Here is a 15,657-nt window from a genome sequence, read left to right as displayed (position 1 = left end):
TTTCTATTGTCAACCAAAATGACAAAAGTATTTTTCCAAGCATCCTCTTTCCAGGAATATGCTTCCCAGGAATTATATTTCTAGGAGGAAAAATACTTCCTGCGATCCACACGAGCCCTTAACATTTCAAGAGGGGGAATAAGAGGCTTAGGGTAGCCATCTACAATGAAATAATAGTAGTTGGCTCTTGTTACAAGGTTACTTATAGCACCTAAAAGTGCACATACTATCTTATATCTTTATGCATGACACTTCCATCTTGCATGAGCATGGTTTTGTTTCTCCTGGACTCTTGTTGCTCCAGGGTTTGGTCTGTTGGACCATTGGCCTTTGAATGGCATATGGGAGAAGTCTATTACTGCCGATGGCTCGCGGCTTTAAGGAGTACCCTCCGGTCTTTCTTTACCTCAGTTGCATTCTTTTTTTATTTTTTTTTATTTTTCTCTTGTTTCTTATTGGTTTCCAGCTGTGATTTGTCCTATTGGGAAGTACAGACAATGTAACTTTAGTTGCTTTTTTTGTTTTGTTTTCAGTTTTTGGAGCGAATGGTTCGCTGGACAATTGATCCGTATGACCCTGTCACTTGTTACTCAAGGAAATAGGTTATTCGATAGGAATCCGGAAGGGACTTCCTTGGTGTGATCTTTTTTTTGGTGTTCGTCGCACTCGCCTGCCGAAGGTGGAACGATGATCAGATGGGAAATGCTCGATTGAAGGACGAGTTCTTTTGTCTAGTGTGTTGTGAATAGGGAAATAAGCACATGACTGGGGCCGAATAGGGTGGCAAAAAAAAACTGAGGATTGAGTGATGCATCGGACCCAAACAAGCGGACTCAAACTAGACTCAAATTTTTTTGGTTGGGACCGAGTTATATATAGATTCGACCCGACCCGAATGACTTGTTGGGTCTGCTGTGGACCCGATCTGACCCGACCCGATCTTCAATTGGGTTGGGTCTGGGTTCAAAATTAGGACCCGAATAAAAAACTAGGTCAAGTCGGGGTCACTCAGGACCCGACCTCACCTGACCCATTTGGCAGCCCTATTGGCAACGGGTACACAAGAACACACATGCACGTAATGTCAATAAACAATTTTGTGATTTAATTATAATAAGTCTTTAGTGTCATGCCGGCATGGGAAAGTTTTATATGTAGGCTGCAAATGGGTCATGTTGACCCATGACCCGATCCGACTCGACCCGAATTGGAGGACCTGTAGGGTCAGGTCGGGACCTAAAATTGGATCGTTCTATTTTTCGGGTGGGGTCTGAGTTTACCGAATCTCGACCGGACCCGGACCTGACCCGATCCATTTTTTTGGGTGAATTTTGAATCGTTTACCTAACAAACCGATCCGATTTGACTCGAACCTGAATTACCCGTTTAGGCTCGCAGGCCCACAGTCTACCGATAAAAACCAAGCGAAAAACATTTTGTATTAAAAAAAGATTAAAAAAAATAGCAAAAGGAGGTGGGGGTGGCACAACAATATTTGCCCGCAGTCTAACTGTTTTTTATTCTTACCTTCCCCACTCCCTAGGGCAACACTGATCGTGGTGGCAGAATGTCATGTCGCCCTTAATAATGATGGGACGACCCCCCTTCCCATGCGATGGCCTTTCCTATTCTCAGTTCTTACCATTTTTTTGGGTTTTTTGTGCTGCAGGGCAGTGGAAATGGAAGGAGCTGCAGTGGTTGCTGCTGCTACTTCAATTTCATAAGGGCAGAGGATTCGCTCAGATGAAGGACTTGCGGATCTTATCGAAGAGCATGACATCGAAGGCATCAAAGCCCTCCATTGTTATCGTAAGGTGGTCGGGGTTGTGGATTAGAGGAGAGGAAAAGAGAGAAGATAGAGAGAAGGGAGGGGACTACTGAGGTTAGTTACAAGTAGGGGAAGCTGCCCTTGTCGCCATTAAAGCCGCGGATGAGATTCTCCCCTCGTCCCACCCTGACATCTCTCTCTTTCTCTCTCCCTCTCTCTCCCTCAATCTCGATCTCGCTTGCTTGCTAGGCCGAAAAAATCGGAAGCTCTCATGCTAACTCCTTCTTCCACTCCCTTTTTAGTGGTAGTAGGAGGTGCATCGGAAAAACCGGACCTGGACCCGACCTAGACCCGAACCGAACCAGGACCAGACCCGACCCGAACTCGATATTTTTTTGGATTGGGTCTGGATTATACATGGATCCGACCCGACCCGAATAACGTGTTGGATCAAAAATTATAGCCGTAGATCCGACCTGTTCCGATCCGATCTTCAATCGGGTTGGGTCTGGATCCAAAATTAAAATTCGAACAAGAAACCAGATCGGATCAGGGTCAGTCAAGATCCGACTTGATCCGACCCATTTGCACCTCTATTTATATGCACAGAATATTTTATGACCTTATTGACATATTTATCAATAAAATTTGTGAACACTTTCTCTGGAAAGACGCAAGGATAGGAATTTTGTTGGATATTTTCAACTTTCAAATTTTAGATCCACATTGGGTTTGGCCATCTTATGCTTAAGATAGCTCATCTCCAATTTAGGATATGTTTGGATGATTGAGTTAAAAATTCTATTAGATTCGTAGATTGAATCAGCACAACCCACAAACTCATAAAATTATAGGGTAGGCTAGGCCTATATTCAGAAATATCTAAAGTTGGATTTGGAGTGGGCCGGTCTAAATCCTTTAGGAAAGAAAAAAAAAACCTGCTAAGTAGCTTTGAAGTGGGATGGTCCAAATTTCATAAAGAAAAAAATAATCTTAATAGATCTTTTTTCTTCTCTCCATAGGATTCGTGTTGGGCCCCTCAAAAGTCATTCATAGATATTTACAAATATAGACCTAATTTTGCCTATAATTTTATAATTTTATTTATTATACTAATTTAATTCATAAATTTTATAGAATTTTTAGTGCAACCATCCAAACGGACCTTTAGATGGCGTCTAAAAAAATTATCTTCAGGTTGGGCTAAGCTTGACGTGGCTCGCATGGCCCGTCGGTCCAAATTGAAGTCAAACAGGGTAGGCCTGCGTTCATATAAATAATACTGTTTTGTGCATATAAGCTGGGTGGAGTACAACAAAAAAAGAATTTAAATCTAACTTTATGTATACTATAGCGTTCATGTCATAATTTCAACTCCATCCATGAAATCGAGAAAAAGAATTATTTAACCATTTAAATGGACCAGGCGGTCCATGGATGTGCAGGCTTGCATTGGGCTTGAACTACCTCTATCGTATCCAGAAGCGAGTTAAAGGCACGGAATTTATCCTAAAAACCTTTTTTTCGTATTATTTGAGTTCTAGTAAATTATATAGACACCCCGCTAGTCTGACAAAGTAAGGAGCCATAACAAAACTACAAAAAACGCCTCTCATAAAATCAAAATTGATGATTAATGAAAGCTGTGTTCTCCTTACACATGTATTCACTTTGGTGCAGAGGATTCTGTGTTTAGTGAATTCTAAAATGATCCTGATGGATTTTGGAGGTGGCGATGGCGGCCAGTTGATTCATGATTGAATCCTTAGTTGCAGCTTGCTTCGAAGAAGTTTAGCATATTTGGGGCAACCAAGAAATCATTTACAAGCAAAATAAAAGACTGCTAGTTAGCTTTAGGTTAAAATTCGTGATGCAGTGTCTTCTAATCTATATAGGTAATGGGCCGAGTCCATTCTGATACCATTTATAAAAATTCAAAATCACACCCAAAATGACTAGCTATGAGATATTATTTGGATATTTTGATTCTGTATAAGTATCTAAGATCTACCCAGCGAATAATCGATGTGGGACTAAATACATACCCGCATGGATCCTCACACTTTTAGCTTCACCACCTTGCATCAAAGCCCATTAACCCAACCAATCACTGGACGAGCATTTTCTTCTCATTCAAATAAATTGAAACCAAATATATTAGAAGTATTTCATGGGGAATCCTAGGGCTCGTTTGGTTCGCAGGAAAAGAAGGGGGTAAAATGTGATCAATAGAAAAGTAATGAGATGCCTCTTGTTTGGTTAGAGTTTTCAAAGAAGAGAGATGAAAAAATTGTATTTTCATAGAAATATGATTCTTATATTTTATGGAAAAGTTTTTCCCATGAGAAACACGGGAAAGTTACTTTCTCATAAGTCGAGAATCACTTCATTTTTATTTTTTTCCAAAAAACCCTTCAGCATTAAAAAAGCATTTAAAATCTAATTTTATTAAGAGTATAATAGGAATTACACATAACTTTTTGAAAAAAGTGGATAGTCAACCAAACAAAAGCACTCTGAAAATCTATCACTTTTTCATCGTTAACCAAACATGCCAAAAGTGCTTTTTCAGGCATACTTTTTTTATAAATCTACTTCTCAAAAATCATATTTTTACGAAAAAAATACTTCTCGCGAACCAAATGAGCCCTAGGTTTGGGCCAAAAAGTTTTTGACCTGAAGTCGGGTTAGGATGAGTAAGGGTTAAGCTCACATATTAGCGGATGGACCCGTTGGAGATTGGAATCCCCATTTTGTCCCCACCGCCTCATCAATGGATGCTTTGGGGTACGTGGGGAGGCCGTTAAATGTGCTCTCCAACACGGAGTTAGAATTCGTCGTCCGATCCGATCATGGAGTTTGCGTTCTAAGCGGACTCTGCTTTCCTTCCCTTAATCATATGCACCGGCGAGATGGGAACGGGACACAAGCGGAGTGGAGCTGCCGAGTCCATCGTTCTGCGAGGGATTTTGCGTTATAAAAGTAGGAGAAGAAGAGAAATAAATCAATCGCTCTCCGCTCTTCTCATCCCGATCGTTCCCTAATCCAGGAAGAAAGAAAGGGGAGGGGGGGGGGGGGGGGGGTCCAGATTCGTTTCTCCTGCGAAGGCATTCGAACCGATTCGTTTGAGGAGTGATTCGGGAGCAGAGATCAGGGTGGAGAAAGAGAGGATTAGGGTAAGATTCCTCCTTTCACCGTCTCTTTTGGAAACTTTCTCCTTTTTTTTCTCCTTTTTTGGCTATTTATGTTTCGAAGAGGCAATTTGGGCATTGCTTTTGCTGTCTAATTATGAATTGAATAAAAACGGGTTTGGTTTGATTGATTAGTTTGGAGAACGAGTACATGCCATCATAAGCTTGGTTATGATGGTGAAGGTTGAAGAATTAGTCGTAGTTGGGTACAATTTTGGTTCAGTTCCATGATGTATGGAGCATGAACCATGCTATTCTGTACTATGAATTTTAATTGGTGCATAGGAGCTTGGGCGTGCAATTCAATAGAAAAATGCAAGCAAGCTTATCCTAGAGAAAATCATAATCTCATGTAGATGCTGGAGCTTCAATGGACCCCTAAACTTGGGATAGCTAATGGTAATTGTGCTTCAGGGCAGTCAATTGTGAACCTCAGGGCTGTGTTTGGTTGCAGAAGAAATTTTGGAGGAGTAAGGAAAAGCTATCTGGATAAGTCTGGAGGAATAAGACTACTCCATGGAATAAGTCTGCAATTGCAAGCAGAATAAATTAACCCAGAATAAATAGGTTATCTTAATATTACTCCAACCTATATGGTGGAGTAATTTATTAGTGTATCAGGTGGCTTAAATGGATTTAGAAGACAAAAGGTTGTGTTTCAACTTTTCATCAAAATCCATTTTGCCCTTCTAGAAAGTGATTCAATCCAAGTGTTCCAATAAGTGTTTGGTTGAAAAAGAATGTAGTAACTGGGTTGTGAAATAAGCTGAGGGACTAAGTGGTTTTTTGTCTCAACAAAATAGGCCTTCCACCATTTGTGAAAAATGGCTAAGTATGATAAGATAATTATAATTTTAATAATATTATTCAAATGTATTATTAAATGTTATTTTAACACTGTTATTTAAACATAAAAAATAATGCCATTTTAATGATACTATTTTATTCAATCATAATTAATAATATTAATAATTTGATATTGGTAGTAACCATTAATACTTTTTTTAATTAATAATATCAATATTATTTAGTTCATAATAATAAATAATCGTATTATGTATTATATATTATTATTTATATTATTATTAATGTTAGTATTTTTGTATTTAAATATTAAAAAAATAATAAGGACAATGGGATCAAAGGAGAGAATAGGCAAAAGATAATTGGGAGGGATAAGGATGGTGGGATAACAATTAAGCACACACCCCACAAATTGTTATGCTGTTTGGTATAATAATTCTGCCATCCAAGCACAGCCTCAGTGTGTGCATTGTTACATTGTAGATGTCAATACCAGTGCTTGGCTCATGCCTTGGGATGTGGAGTGAAACTAATACTAAGAAACCAAAGGTATATAATTGGGACGGAGAAGATATCAAACAGTTCCCTCGAAACCTAATTGGGAATTTGTAGGAGTTATTCCCTGTTAATTACATTGGAACCATCTCAAGGGTCTAGAAGATACAGTGTGGCAAACATCTAGTGGCAAAGAACAGACTAAACCTTCTGCATGATTGTGAACATGTTTTTAAGTCTGAAGTGTATAATAGCTATCAAGCTAGATCCTCTCATGCAGCTGAGAGTGGTTTAGAATCTTTCAAATCATTTACCGAGATCGCTTCTCTTGAACTTTCATTTTTCCTCCATGCATCATGTGTTTCCTATGAATGAATCCATCACTTACTAAACTTTTCACTAGATCATGCAAAAGCAACACTACCAATTGGAGCACAAATACAACAAAGATTGTGCGAGTGGATTGGTTTGGGCTCTGATATTGCAGCTTGGAATCAGTTTATTATTTTCGTTTTTTATTTCCATTAATTTAAATTACTTTGATATCTGGACTGATGCTGATGTATTTCAAATTTATATGCTGGCTTCTGCTGCTTATTTTTGGATGCTTAAGAGTTACTATTTTTTATTGAGTGGTTTCTTTGGAATATTGTAGATTATACATTTCCATGCCTATCTGTTATTAAATTGACATCTAAGGTTTGTAGTAGTGTCTGCTTTTAGCCAAGTGGTTGGAACTTGCACTTCTTTTCAGACAAATTCCTTTCTTTTTTCCAACTTGCTTGCTGTGCAAAAAGTTTTATCGTCCGGGAAGGGGCTAAACTATTAGTTGCAGAAAGACTGCTCAAAGCTTTTGTCAGGTTTATGTGTTTCAACACATTCTAGAATACATTTTGATTTATAATACTAAATCATCTGTCTCTTTGGATCACAGGTTTCATATTTTAGACAATCTAACATTGTCTCATTCCTAAATGTTTTATCATTCAGAAAAATGCCTCGAAAAGTTAATCATGGACTTGACTATGATGAAGACTATGATGCATACGATGATTATGATGATTATGACTACGATTATGGTGCAGACGGCAATGATTATGAAAATGATAATGGTATGCAAGGAGATGGCAAGTGGCTTCTGTACTTGATATCTCTAATCTATATTCCTTTTATTGTTTTTTTCTCCTCGAAAATCTTTGTTGTCGCACTGTTATCTTGCCATTATAGTAGACATGCTACCAATGATTTATTTTGGTTTTGATTTGTAATTATGTCTTATCCTTTGATGTTTAACACTCTTACACTTGAATAGGTCGTGCAATACATCTCTAGGAATTCATCTTGTTTCTTTATTTTGTTCCACTGTTAAAGGCTTAAGACACAGGTGAACATTTTGGGAAGTCTAACTTTTAAGATAGAAAAATAACAGCATTAACTACTTAAACCTAATAATTAGTTGGAAAGATTAAACAAGTGATTTTTAACCTTTTATGCCTTGCAAATTAAATAGCATGTTGAATTAGTAAGAAAAAGATGTTGGAAGCATCAATAAGCAATCTTAACCTGTTTTTATTGCACGAATTTTGTGTTTGCTTATTCCCCATCATATGAGAGATCTTCTAATTGAGAAGATCCATCAACCTAATACGAAGACAAAGGTCTATCTAGTTTCTTTAGTTATTCAGTTAAACTAGTGTTTTGTTATTGGAGCATATAGCAACAACCATTTCATCGGGCATGCATATTTTTTGATTTTCTGATGGATTTACATGGTTTCATTAATGAAAATTATTTGATGTAGTGAGTAATAAGCTCTAATTGTTTGCCATTCTAGAATTCTTGTTTAGGCAAGGTTATATCATCTGTACTTAGTGTTTTAATCCAGATTTTAATTCTTCCATATTTCCGCAAAAGCATATTGTTCTATAGAGCGAAGGTCCAAAATATGGAATAAGCAAATGTTTCCATGACTCTACCACCTGGCCAATCCTGTTTGTTCCAGTTAATCCCTTTTTTATGGCCACATATCTTTACAACAGAGGAATACGAAATCTTTCTCCTGTTACGAATCGAACGTTTCAATTCATCCGAAACAAGCTCTCTCTTTCTCGACAATGTCTTTGTCATTTGATCCAATAGCATTCCGTTAGATAGGAACATATTTGATAAATATTGATAGTCTCGGATAGAGTATTAGAATGGTGAGATTCATTAGATAATGAACTATTTGTTCCAAGCCATCTCTGGCAATGAATTGAGGACTGAATCATAGTAAATGTATTTGCAGTCTTTTTAGCCATCTTCTTTTGAGCTTTATCTTTTTTACCCTTATCCATAAATCTGAAACCCTCACCATAAAGGGGTTTTGTCTGGCTGCACAACACACTGGTTATTGTAGAGTCCTTGCTAAACATTTATGCTAGTAGATAATGGACTAGGACAGAGGCAAGCAGATGCTCTGGGCTTTTTCCTAGCGTCATGGTAGACATGAAAGAACCACTAGAGGTAATCCATGATATTTATAAGTTCAGTAAATTTTAAATTTAGGGATCAAACTTAACTGAAGAGATATACAAAATGTGAGGTCATTATTTTTTTTATAATTTTGGAACTGTAGTAGCTTCAATCTTGTTTCACAAATAAATGTTGGTTATTGTCAAGAAGTTCCGAGAAATCATATTAGGATAATCAAGTTTTGCCAGTCTTGATCTGGATTTACATTTGATGAGAGGTCTAATTCTTGTTTAGTTTAGAGGCCACTTCTAATTATTTCATATGGTCAGTTGTAATTTCAGGAATGATGTTCAACCAGAATTTGGGGCATTGCTTTATTTAATTGATTCTCTAGTTGAGCTTCTGATCCTCTTTTTCCTCCTACTCAATTGACATTATTATGCTTCATACACTAAACCCGAGTCTTTCTCTAAATAGACCCTAGTCCTTCGTCTGTAGGTCACAACCCCAACATTTTATTTAGGCTAAATAACTCAATCTCATCCTTAGCCACATTTAACACTAGTCCACTGCTTAAGCCTCTACACCATAACTTAAAATGATCATGTCCTTGCCTTCCCCTCTTCGATGTAATGGATCCCTGGAGTTTAACCTTTTATCTACTTTCATTTTGCCTAGTCTTCATGACATGATGCTAGCATATTAAGTGTTTTTATTCTATCCTCTTCTCTGAACTCTTCTCAAATCCATGGGAAACTTGGAGGACTGCTAACTAATTTCATGAGCTTAAATTGCATTGTCATACCACCAACTAGCCTTTATAAATTTCTTGGCTTGCGCCTCCTTCAACATCAGCTAAGCTAAGAATTTGGCATCAATATATAAAAGGTTCATATGAATTTGAGAACTGACCATGAATGAAATTTGATGATCATACTTTGATCCATAAAGCTGAACCAATATATATGAAATAAGTTTTGTGGTGAAGTAAAGTATTGGAAGAAGCATGCTTAGACGAGGATTCTACAAGCAAGAAACTTTGTATGATATTCTACAACCTTTATATTCCAACAAAGGTTTGAAAGAGACATGTTTAGTCAATAATTTGTGTTTGCTGTGAGTTAGATAAAATAATATTTAGCCATCTTTGGAATAACTTGTTGCGATGTTTGTTATTTGTTACGATTTCAACCTTAACCTTTGCTCTTATCACATCAATGGCTCTACAGATTGTGTTCCTTCCCCTTTGCTTACAAGAAATTTTATTCTGCCCAATTACTTCTCTGACTTAACCGGATCTTTTACAGTTCAATTCAGCTGCTCAGTAGTTATTTCATCATATTTGCGGTCATAAGGAATTGGTTTTGTGGAAATAACTTAATTTTCTCACTGTTTTATTTGTTTCTGTTTCTTACTGTTACCAGGAAACTCATCTCAACAAGGCACTAAAGTTAGCAGACCTCGGATATGGCAGTGCTCCATTTGTACGTATGATAATGATGAGAGTTCATTGTCTTGTGAGATATGTGGAATTATCCGCGATTGCTCTGCCAACTTTGACAACAATGATAAAGATAAAGGCATGTTCTTTTGGGTGGTTATCATCGTTATTTGGCTGCACTAAATTTTGAATATCAAATTATAAATTCTGCATTGTTTTTGTTGCCTCTTTGATGAATTATGGCATAACAATGTGCAGCTATTGACATGTCCAAAAGTTCAGAAGCATCTATAATGGGCAAGTCCAATCTTACACAAGTGCCTTCTGCACCGCTCCAAACAGAAATAACTTCTGTTGGTTTTCCAAGTAAAAAAGCTAGCAAGTCATTTGGGAAAGGTAATTTACAAAACATTTTAATAATATCGAGAAACTTTATGGTTGTTTGTCATGATCACCATATTAATGTAGATCTGCTTATGTTATTTGGCAATGCATCATCAAAACTAAAGTTTCTTATGGTGTTTGATCCTAATTATGCCATCCTTTGGTTCGTTCACCAAACTCTGATTGTTGTATCTTGAAGCCCTTTAAAAATTATTATTGTTTCCATTTTTTCACATTATTAGTAACAAATACTTTTTTGTTAACCTCAATAAATATCTGTGTATGTGTATCCAAAGCTCAAGAATTATGTGTAGAGAAAGTGCATTTTAAAATTTCTGTGAAGAAATAGTGAAAATAAATGAAGTGACACATAATTGGCACTGCTTCTAGAAACCATTTTTGCTTGTACAAGTCTGTTTGATGTTCTAAACCATGTGATCATATATCTATCATTTATTAGTACCTGTTAAGTCAATAACATTGGCTATGGGGGTTATACTTTAATTCTTTGGCCTTATAGCAGTTTAATAGTAGAAATTATTTTTGAGGTTGTGCTATGAAATGTTATTATTTCAAAGTTCATTTTTAATGTCTCGTGAATTGCTTCTCATCTTACTTGTAAATGTTCGCACAAAGTCAGAAGTATATAGGTGATAATATCGCTTTTTCCCTTAACAGTTTCTGATTCTGTGCATTATGATTGATTAGGGACTCCATGTCTGATGATTCTGTATACTATTGTTTTTTTGTTTTGTCATACTATAGAAAGTTATGCAATATTATTGCATATTAGATTCCTTACTGACAATTAAATGCCCCCTCTGGCAGTTTTAAGCAACACTTTGACAGAGTAAGCTTATAAGAATTGTTGATATGCAAAACTGTGCTTGTAACATTTTTTTTTTTATGTTATTATTCCTCTAGTTCACGAGGTGCAGTCAGTTTCTGCCAGGGCAGCCTCCAGCTTCAACGAAGAGGGGATAGCTGTATCTAGTGAAATAACTGACAATTCATCTTTTTCATTGTCTAAAGCTTCCAGGGATGTTGAAGATGCAACAAAAAGTCTAGCCAGCAACCTAGACCATTTGAAGCTGAATAATAATACTATGAATAGTAAAAAAGCACCTTCACGCACTCCATACAAGTCAGAGAAATGGATGTTCCAGGACCAAGAGCAAGGAATTCTGAGCCAGTTAAATCTTGCAATAGTAAGTGATGCATCTTGTTAGGCCTGTTGGGCTTGATGCTCTGCAGTTTGACTTTAAGATTTTTGCATCATCTCATTGTCAATATTATTGTCTGAAGCGTGAGGTTAATTTAATCCTACTAGGTTGGTCATGTTGATTCTGGAAAATCAACTCTCTCTGGGAGATTGCTCTATCTTTTGGGACGAATATCGAAGAGAGAAATGCACAAGTATGAGAAGGGGGCGAAAGAAATGGTATATTTAATTTTTCCCCAAACAACATTGTTAAACGTGCTCTATGTGCAAAATGTGATAGAGAAAAATCATATGAAACCTGCTAGGTCTTGTTTCTAAGCAATGAAATTAGTAAGATTGAACCAGAATCAAGAAGCACCAACCCAGCCTCTATGGCAGGAACTTCTTTATGACGTAAATGATATATTTTATTTATTTACTGCGACTAACTTACAGTTAGTGTCCATGGTTTACAGTTTGTGTTCTATAATTTATTAATGCAGGGAAAAGGATCATTTGCCTATGCATGGGCAATGGATGAAAGTTATGAAGAGAGGGAGCGGGGTATAACAATGACAGTGGCTGTTGCATATTTTGACTCAAAGAAATATCGCATTGTTTTGCTGGACTCCCCTGGCCACAAAGATTTTGTCCCAAATATGATATCTGGTGCTACACAAGCAGATGCAGCTGTTCTTGTTGTTGATGCATCTGTTGGGTCCTTCGAAGCAGGTATGGATGGTAATGGTGTTGGACAGACAAGGGAGCATGCCCAACTTATCAGAAGTTTCGGTGTTGAGCAAATTATTGTTGCTGTTAATAAGATGGATATGGTTGGATACTCAAAGGAAAGATTTAATTTCATAAAATTGCAACTCAGCTCCTTTCTACGGTCTCGTGGATTCAAGGATTCATCAGTGACTTGGATACCTATTAGTGCCATGGAAAACCAGAATTTGGTCGAAGCTGCTTCCGATGTGCGTTTTTCTGGCTGGTAAGTTAGCAATTTATGATTTTCTATATGTTTCACATTCTGCATCTTTTAGTGGAATGCCAACTGTCAAGCATGCACCTTGTCTTGGCATAGCTGCAATAATTGAGCATTTTGCTTGTAGGTATCAAGGACTATGTCTGTTGGATGCGATAGATTCTCTGCAGCCTCCTCTAAGGGATTTTTCAAAGCCACTTATTCTTCCTATATGTGATGTCATCAAGTCACAATCCATGGGACAAGTGGCAGCTTGCGGGAAACTAGAGACAGGAGCTATTCGACATGGTTCAAAGGTATGTGATCTCAGTTGTGTTGGAGGCTAATCAGGAGGACATGCAATCATACTAACTGAAAATAAAGAATTGTTGCACGTGTTAAATAGAAAGAAATAAAAAACAAAAAACATCCACTGGAATATATGACACCTTAGGAAGGTTTTTTTCCCATACAATACTATTTATTGTGCCATCATGTTTTTATGCTGAAGAAACGTTGTTGTCTTAGGACGCAAGTAGAGAATTTATTAAATATATTTTCTGCTCTATACATCTTGGGATGCTTGTTTTGGTTGGAAACTTAATGGGAGGTTGAGTTCTAGGTGAGGCGAGGTTGAGATTTTTTTTTACCTATATAATTTTTAAATCTTATTGTGCTGAACTTAGATTTGAAAGGAGTGCTAAAATCAAAACAAGGTAAATTTGTTTGTTGTTAATTAAAAAAAAAAATCAGTTTGTTGTGAATTCAAGTTTAGTTGCTGGAATTGAAATGTGTTAAAACTTTTAGCAAGAAGGAAAATCATAATATGTAACCCCTGGTTTTTCTCTTGGAATCAAAATAAAGATCCTCCTGCTTTAATGGTCCATTGCTACACCGTAGCCAATCTGGTAGCCTGTTGGCTTGGTGAGAATGTTTAAAAGAAAAATGAAATTTCATATCAAGAATTGCAGCAACCATCTTAGGTCTTGTTTAGGGAAAAGAATTTTTAGACGTTTGATGACACCAGATGCAACATGACTGTTCTCACATGTTGTCCCATTCTTTTAAGGAACTAGTAAGCTGGTGGAGGTCTGGGGTCTGCCATAGTTCTGCTTCTTAATTAAAAGATAGGCTGTTCGCCATGTCCTTCTATGCTGTAGAGTTGGAGCCTTGGAGGTGGTGATTTCTGAAAGGTTAGATGATTTAGTAATGCGAGAAACATTTGACAAGTTACCTTCAACAAGCTTCTTTCATCTTAGGTGGGATCTTCCATGAGATGTCACTGTTGGACAGTCAGTCTTTTCATACATGTGAGGGTTGATGCTCAGAAAAACTCCCTAGTATAGGTTAGAAGATTCTCCCTCAAGATGTATGCTCTTATGAGGTTGTCTCTAGCTTTAAAGATTCCATATTTGCAACTTTCACTGGAGCCACTGCTAAATGTGCTTGAACCAAGTCACAGATGAACGGACTTGCTAATTTAAGGCAACTCGTTGTAGAGCAATTGTTGTTGATTATGTAAATTGTTTTGTTGCAGGTTCTAGTAATGCCTTCAGGGGATTTAGCTACAGTACGATCTATCGAGCGAGATTCTAGTACATGCAGTGTAGCAAGAGCTGGTGACAATGTAGCTGTCAGCTTACAGGGCATCGACTCAGGTCTCGTGATGCCTGGTGGAGTGCTCTGTCATCCTGATTTCCCTGTTCGTGTAGCAACCCGTTTGGAACTGAAGATCCTTGTCTTGGACAATGCAGCACCTATTCTAATTGGATCTCAGGTCAGGCTACCTAGCTATTGTTTATTTGCTTAACTTAAATATTTCTTTAGATGGTCTAAATGAAAAAGGAGAAATATAGGTCGAATTTCATATACATCATGCAAAAGAAGCTGCAAGGGTGGTAAAGATATTGTCGTTGCTGGACCAGAAGACTGGGCAGGTCTCTAGAATGGCACCACGGATTCTTAAAGCCAAACAAAGTGCTGTAATAGAGGTAAAATTAGATTAATATTTGTTTTGTTGGTAAAGTTATTGCCAATTGGTGCTGTTCTATGCAGTTCCTGATCACCCTAAATCAGCATCCCAAAATTGTGTCAAGTGTACTCTATCTTGCAACCTTTTTATTTGTTGTCATTACCATTGAACTGCCCAATTTGATTGAGTTTATTTTTATTCTTTTTTTTCTTTTCTGTAAGGTTGCACTTGATGGGGCAGTATGTGTGGAAGAATATTCCAAATGCCGGGCTCTTGGAAGGGCATTTTTGCGATCTTCAGGAAGCACCATTGCGGTTGGTGTTGTTACCCGGGTACCTGAGCCAGATTTGTAGCTCCTTGAGCAGCATCTGTTAATAAACATGGCGAACTCATGGAAATTGCCAAAACCACCATCATATATGCACAAGAACCATGGTTCTTCAGAGACGCAAAAAAAAAAAAAGAAAAAAAAAGAAAAAGAGAGAGAGAGAGAGAGAGAGTATGCAGTCCCCCACAAAGGCTACAGGCAGTTTTGGCTTGTTTTTGGTATTTGTAGATTTATGTCATGTATGTTAGCAGAAGTTGTAATATATGGTCCTTACACTTTTTATAGTTCCATGTGCTTGAGCTGCTACTAAATTTATTACTAGATTTTTAACTGAGTTGGTGGGGGATTGTAGAGGCATTGTAATTCGGTTATTTATATAGTTTTATTCGTTGTCTTATCTTTTCTGATTTCATATTATTACTTTGTGATTTCTTTTTTTGTAGCTGAGATAGAGGAATCCTTCCAATAATCATATGGGAATACTGTCTTAAATTTGAAAATGTTTTGAAATGCATTTTTAAAGTAGATGTGGTTGATAGAGCAATCTTTAACCATAATTTCCAAGTACTGTGCTGAATGCGAACCTTGTGATGGGCTCCACTTGAGTAGATCTTCAATGAGATCCGGTCAAGTCTAGATTGGATGATGTAGG

General features: G+C 37.2%; 1 protein-coding gene across 6 annotated transcripts; it reads left to right on the top strand.

Moving 5' to 3' along the window:
- The first annotated feature begins 4,589 nt into the window (after positions 1-4,589).
- LOC103719267 (HBS1-like protein) lies at positions 4,590-15,417 on the top strand. Of its 6 annotated transcripts, none has more exons than XM_008808421.4 (11): positions 4,590-4,944; positions 7,249-7,385; positions 10,137-10,292; positions 10,412-10,549; positions 11,462-11,745; positions 11,868-11,978; positions 12,242-12,732; positions 12,854-13,022; positions 14,243-14,482; positions 14,562-14,696; positions 14,899-15,417. In XM_008808421.4, the coding sequence occupies exons 2-11, from the start codon at positions 7,253-7,255 to the stop codon at positions 15,028-15,030; spliced, it is 1,989 nt and encodes a 662-aa protein (XP_008806643.1). In that variant the 5' UTR covers positions 4,590-4,944; positions 7,249-7,252; the 3' UTR covers positions 15,031-15,417. The 6 variants fall into 6 exon arrangements, with proteins under 6 accessions (XP_008806643.1, XP_008806645.1, XP_008806647.1 ...); XM_008808423.4 differs by having other exon boundaries at positions 4,591-4,944; positions 7,249-7,370; XM_008808425.4 differs by having other exon boundaries at positions 4,591-4,944; positions 11,570-11,745.
- Positions 15,418-15,657: the final 240 nt, after the last annotated feature.

The sequence above is a fragment of the Phoenix dactylifera genome, unplaced genomic scaffold (genome assembly GCF_009389715.1).
Source record: "Phoenix dactylifera cultivar Barhee BC4 unplaced genomic scaffold, palm_55x_up_171113_PBpolish2nd_filt_p 000144F, whole genome shotgun sequence".
Lineage (NCBI taxonomy): Eukaryota > Viridiplantae > Streptophyta > Magnoliopsida > Arecales > Arecaceae > Phoenix > Phoenix dactylifera.
This window is presented reverse-complemented; position numbering and strand designations above follow the sequence as displayed.

Coding starts and splice junctions, on each gene's coding strand:
- LOC103719267 (XM_008808421.4), top strand. CDS start 7,253: ATGCCTCGAAAAGTTAATCATGGACTTGACTATGATGAAGACTATGAT. Junction 13,023..14,242: donor CTATTCGACATGGTTCAAAG/GTATGTGATCTC, acceptor GTTTTGTTGCAG/GTTCTAGTAATGCCTTCAGG. Junction 14,697..14,898: donor AACAAAGTGCTGTAATAGAG/GTAAAATTAGAT, acceptor CTTTTCTGTAAG/GTTGCACTTGATGGGGCAGT.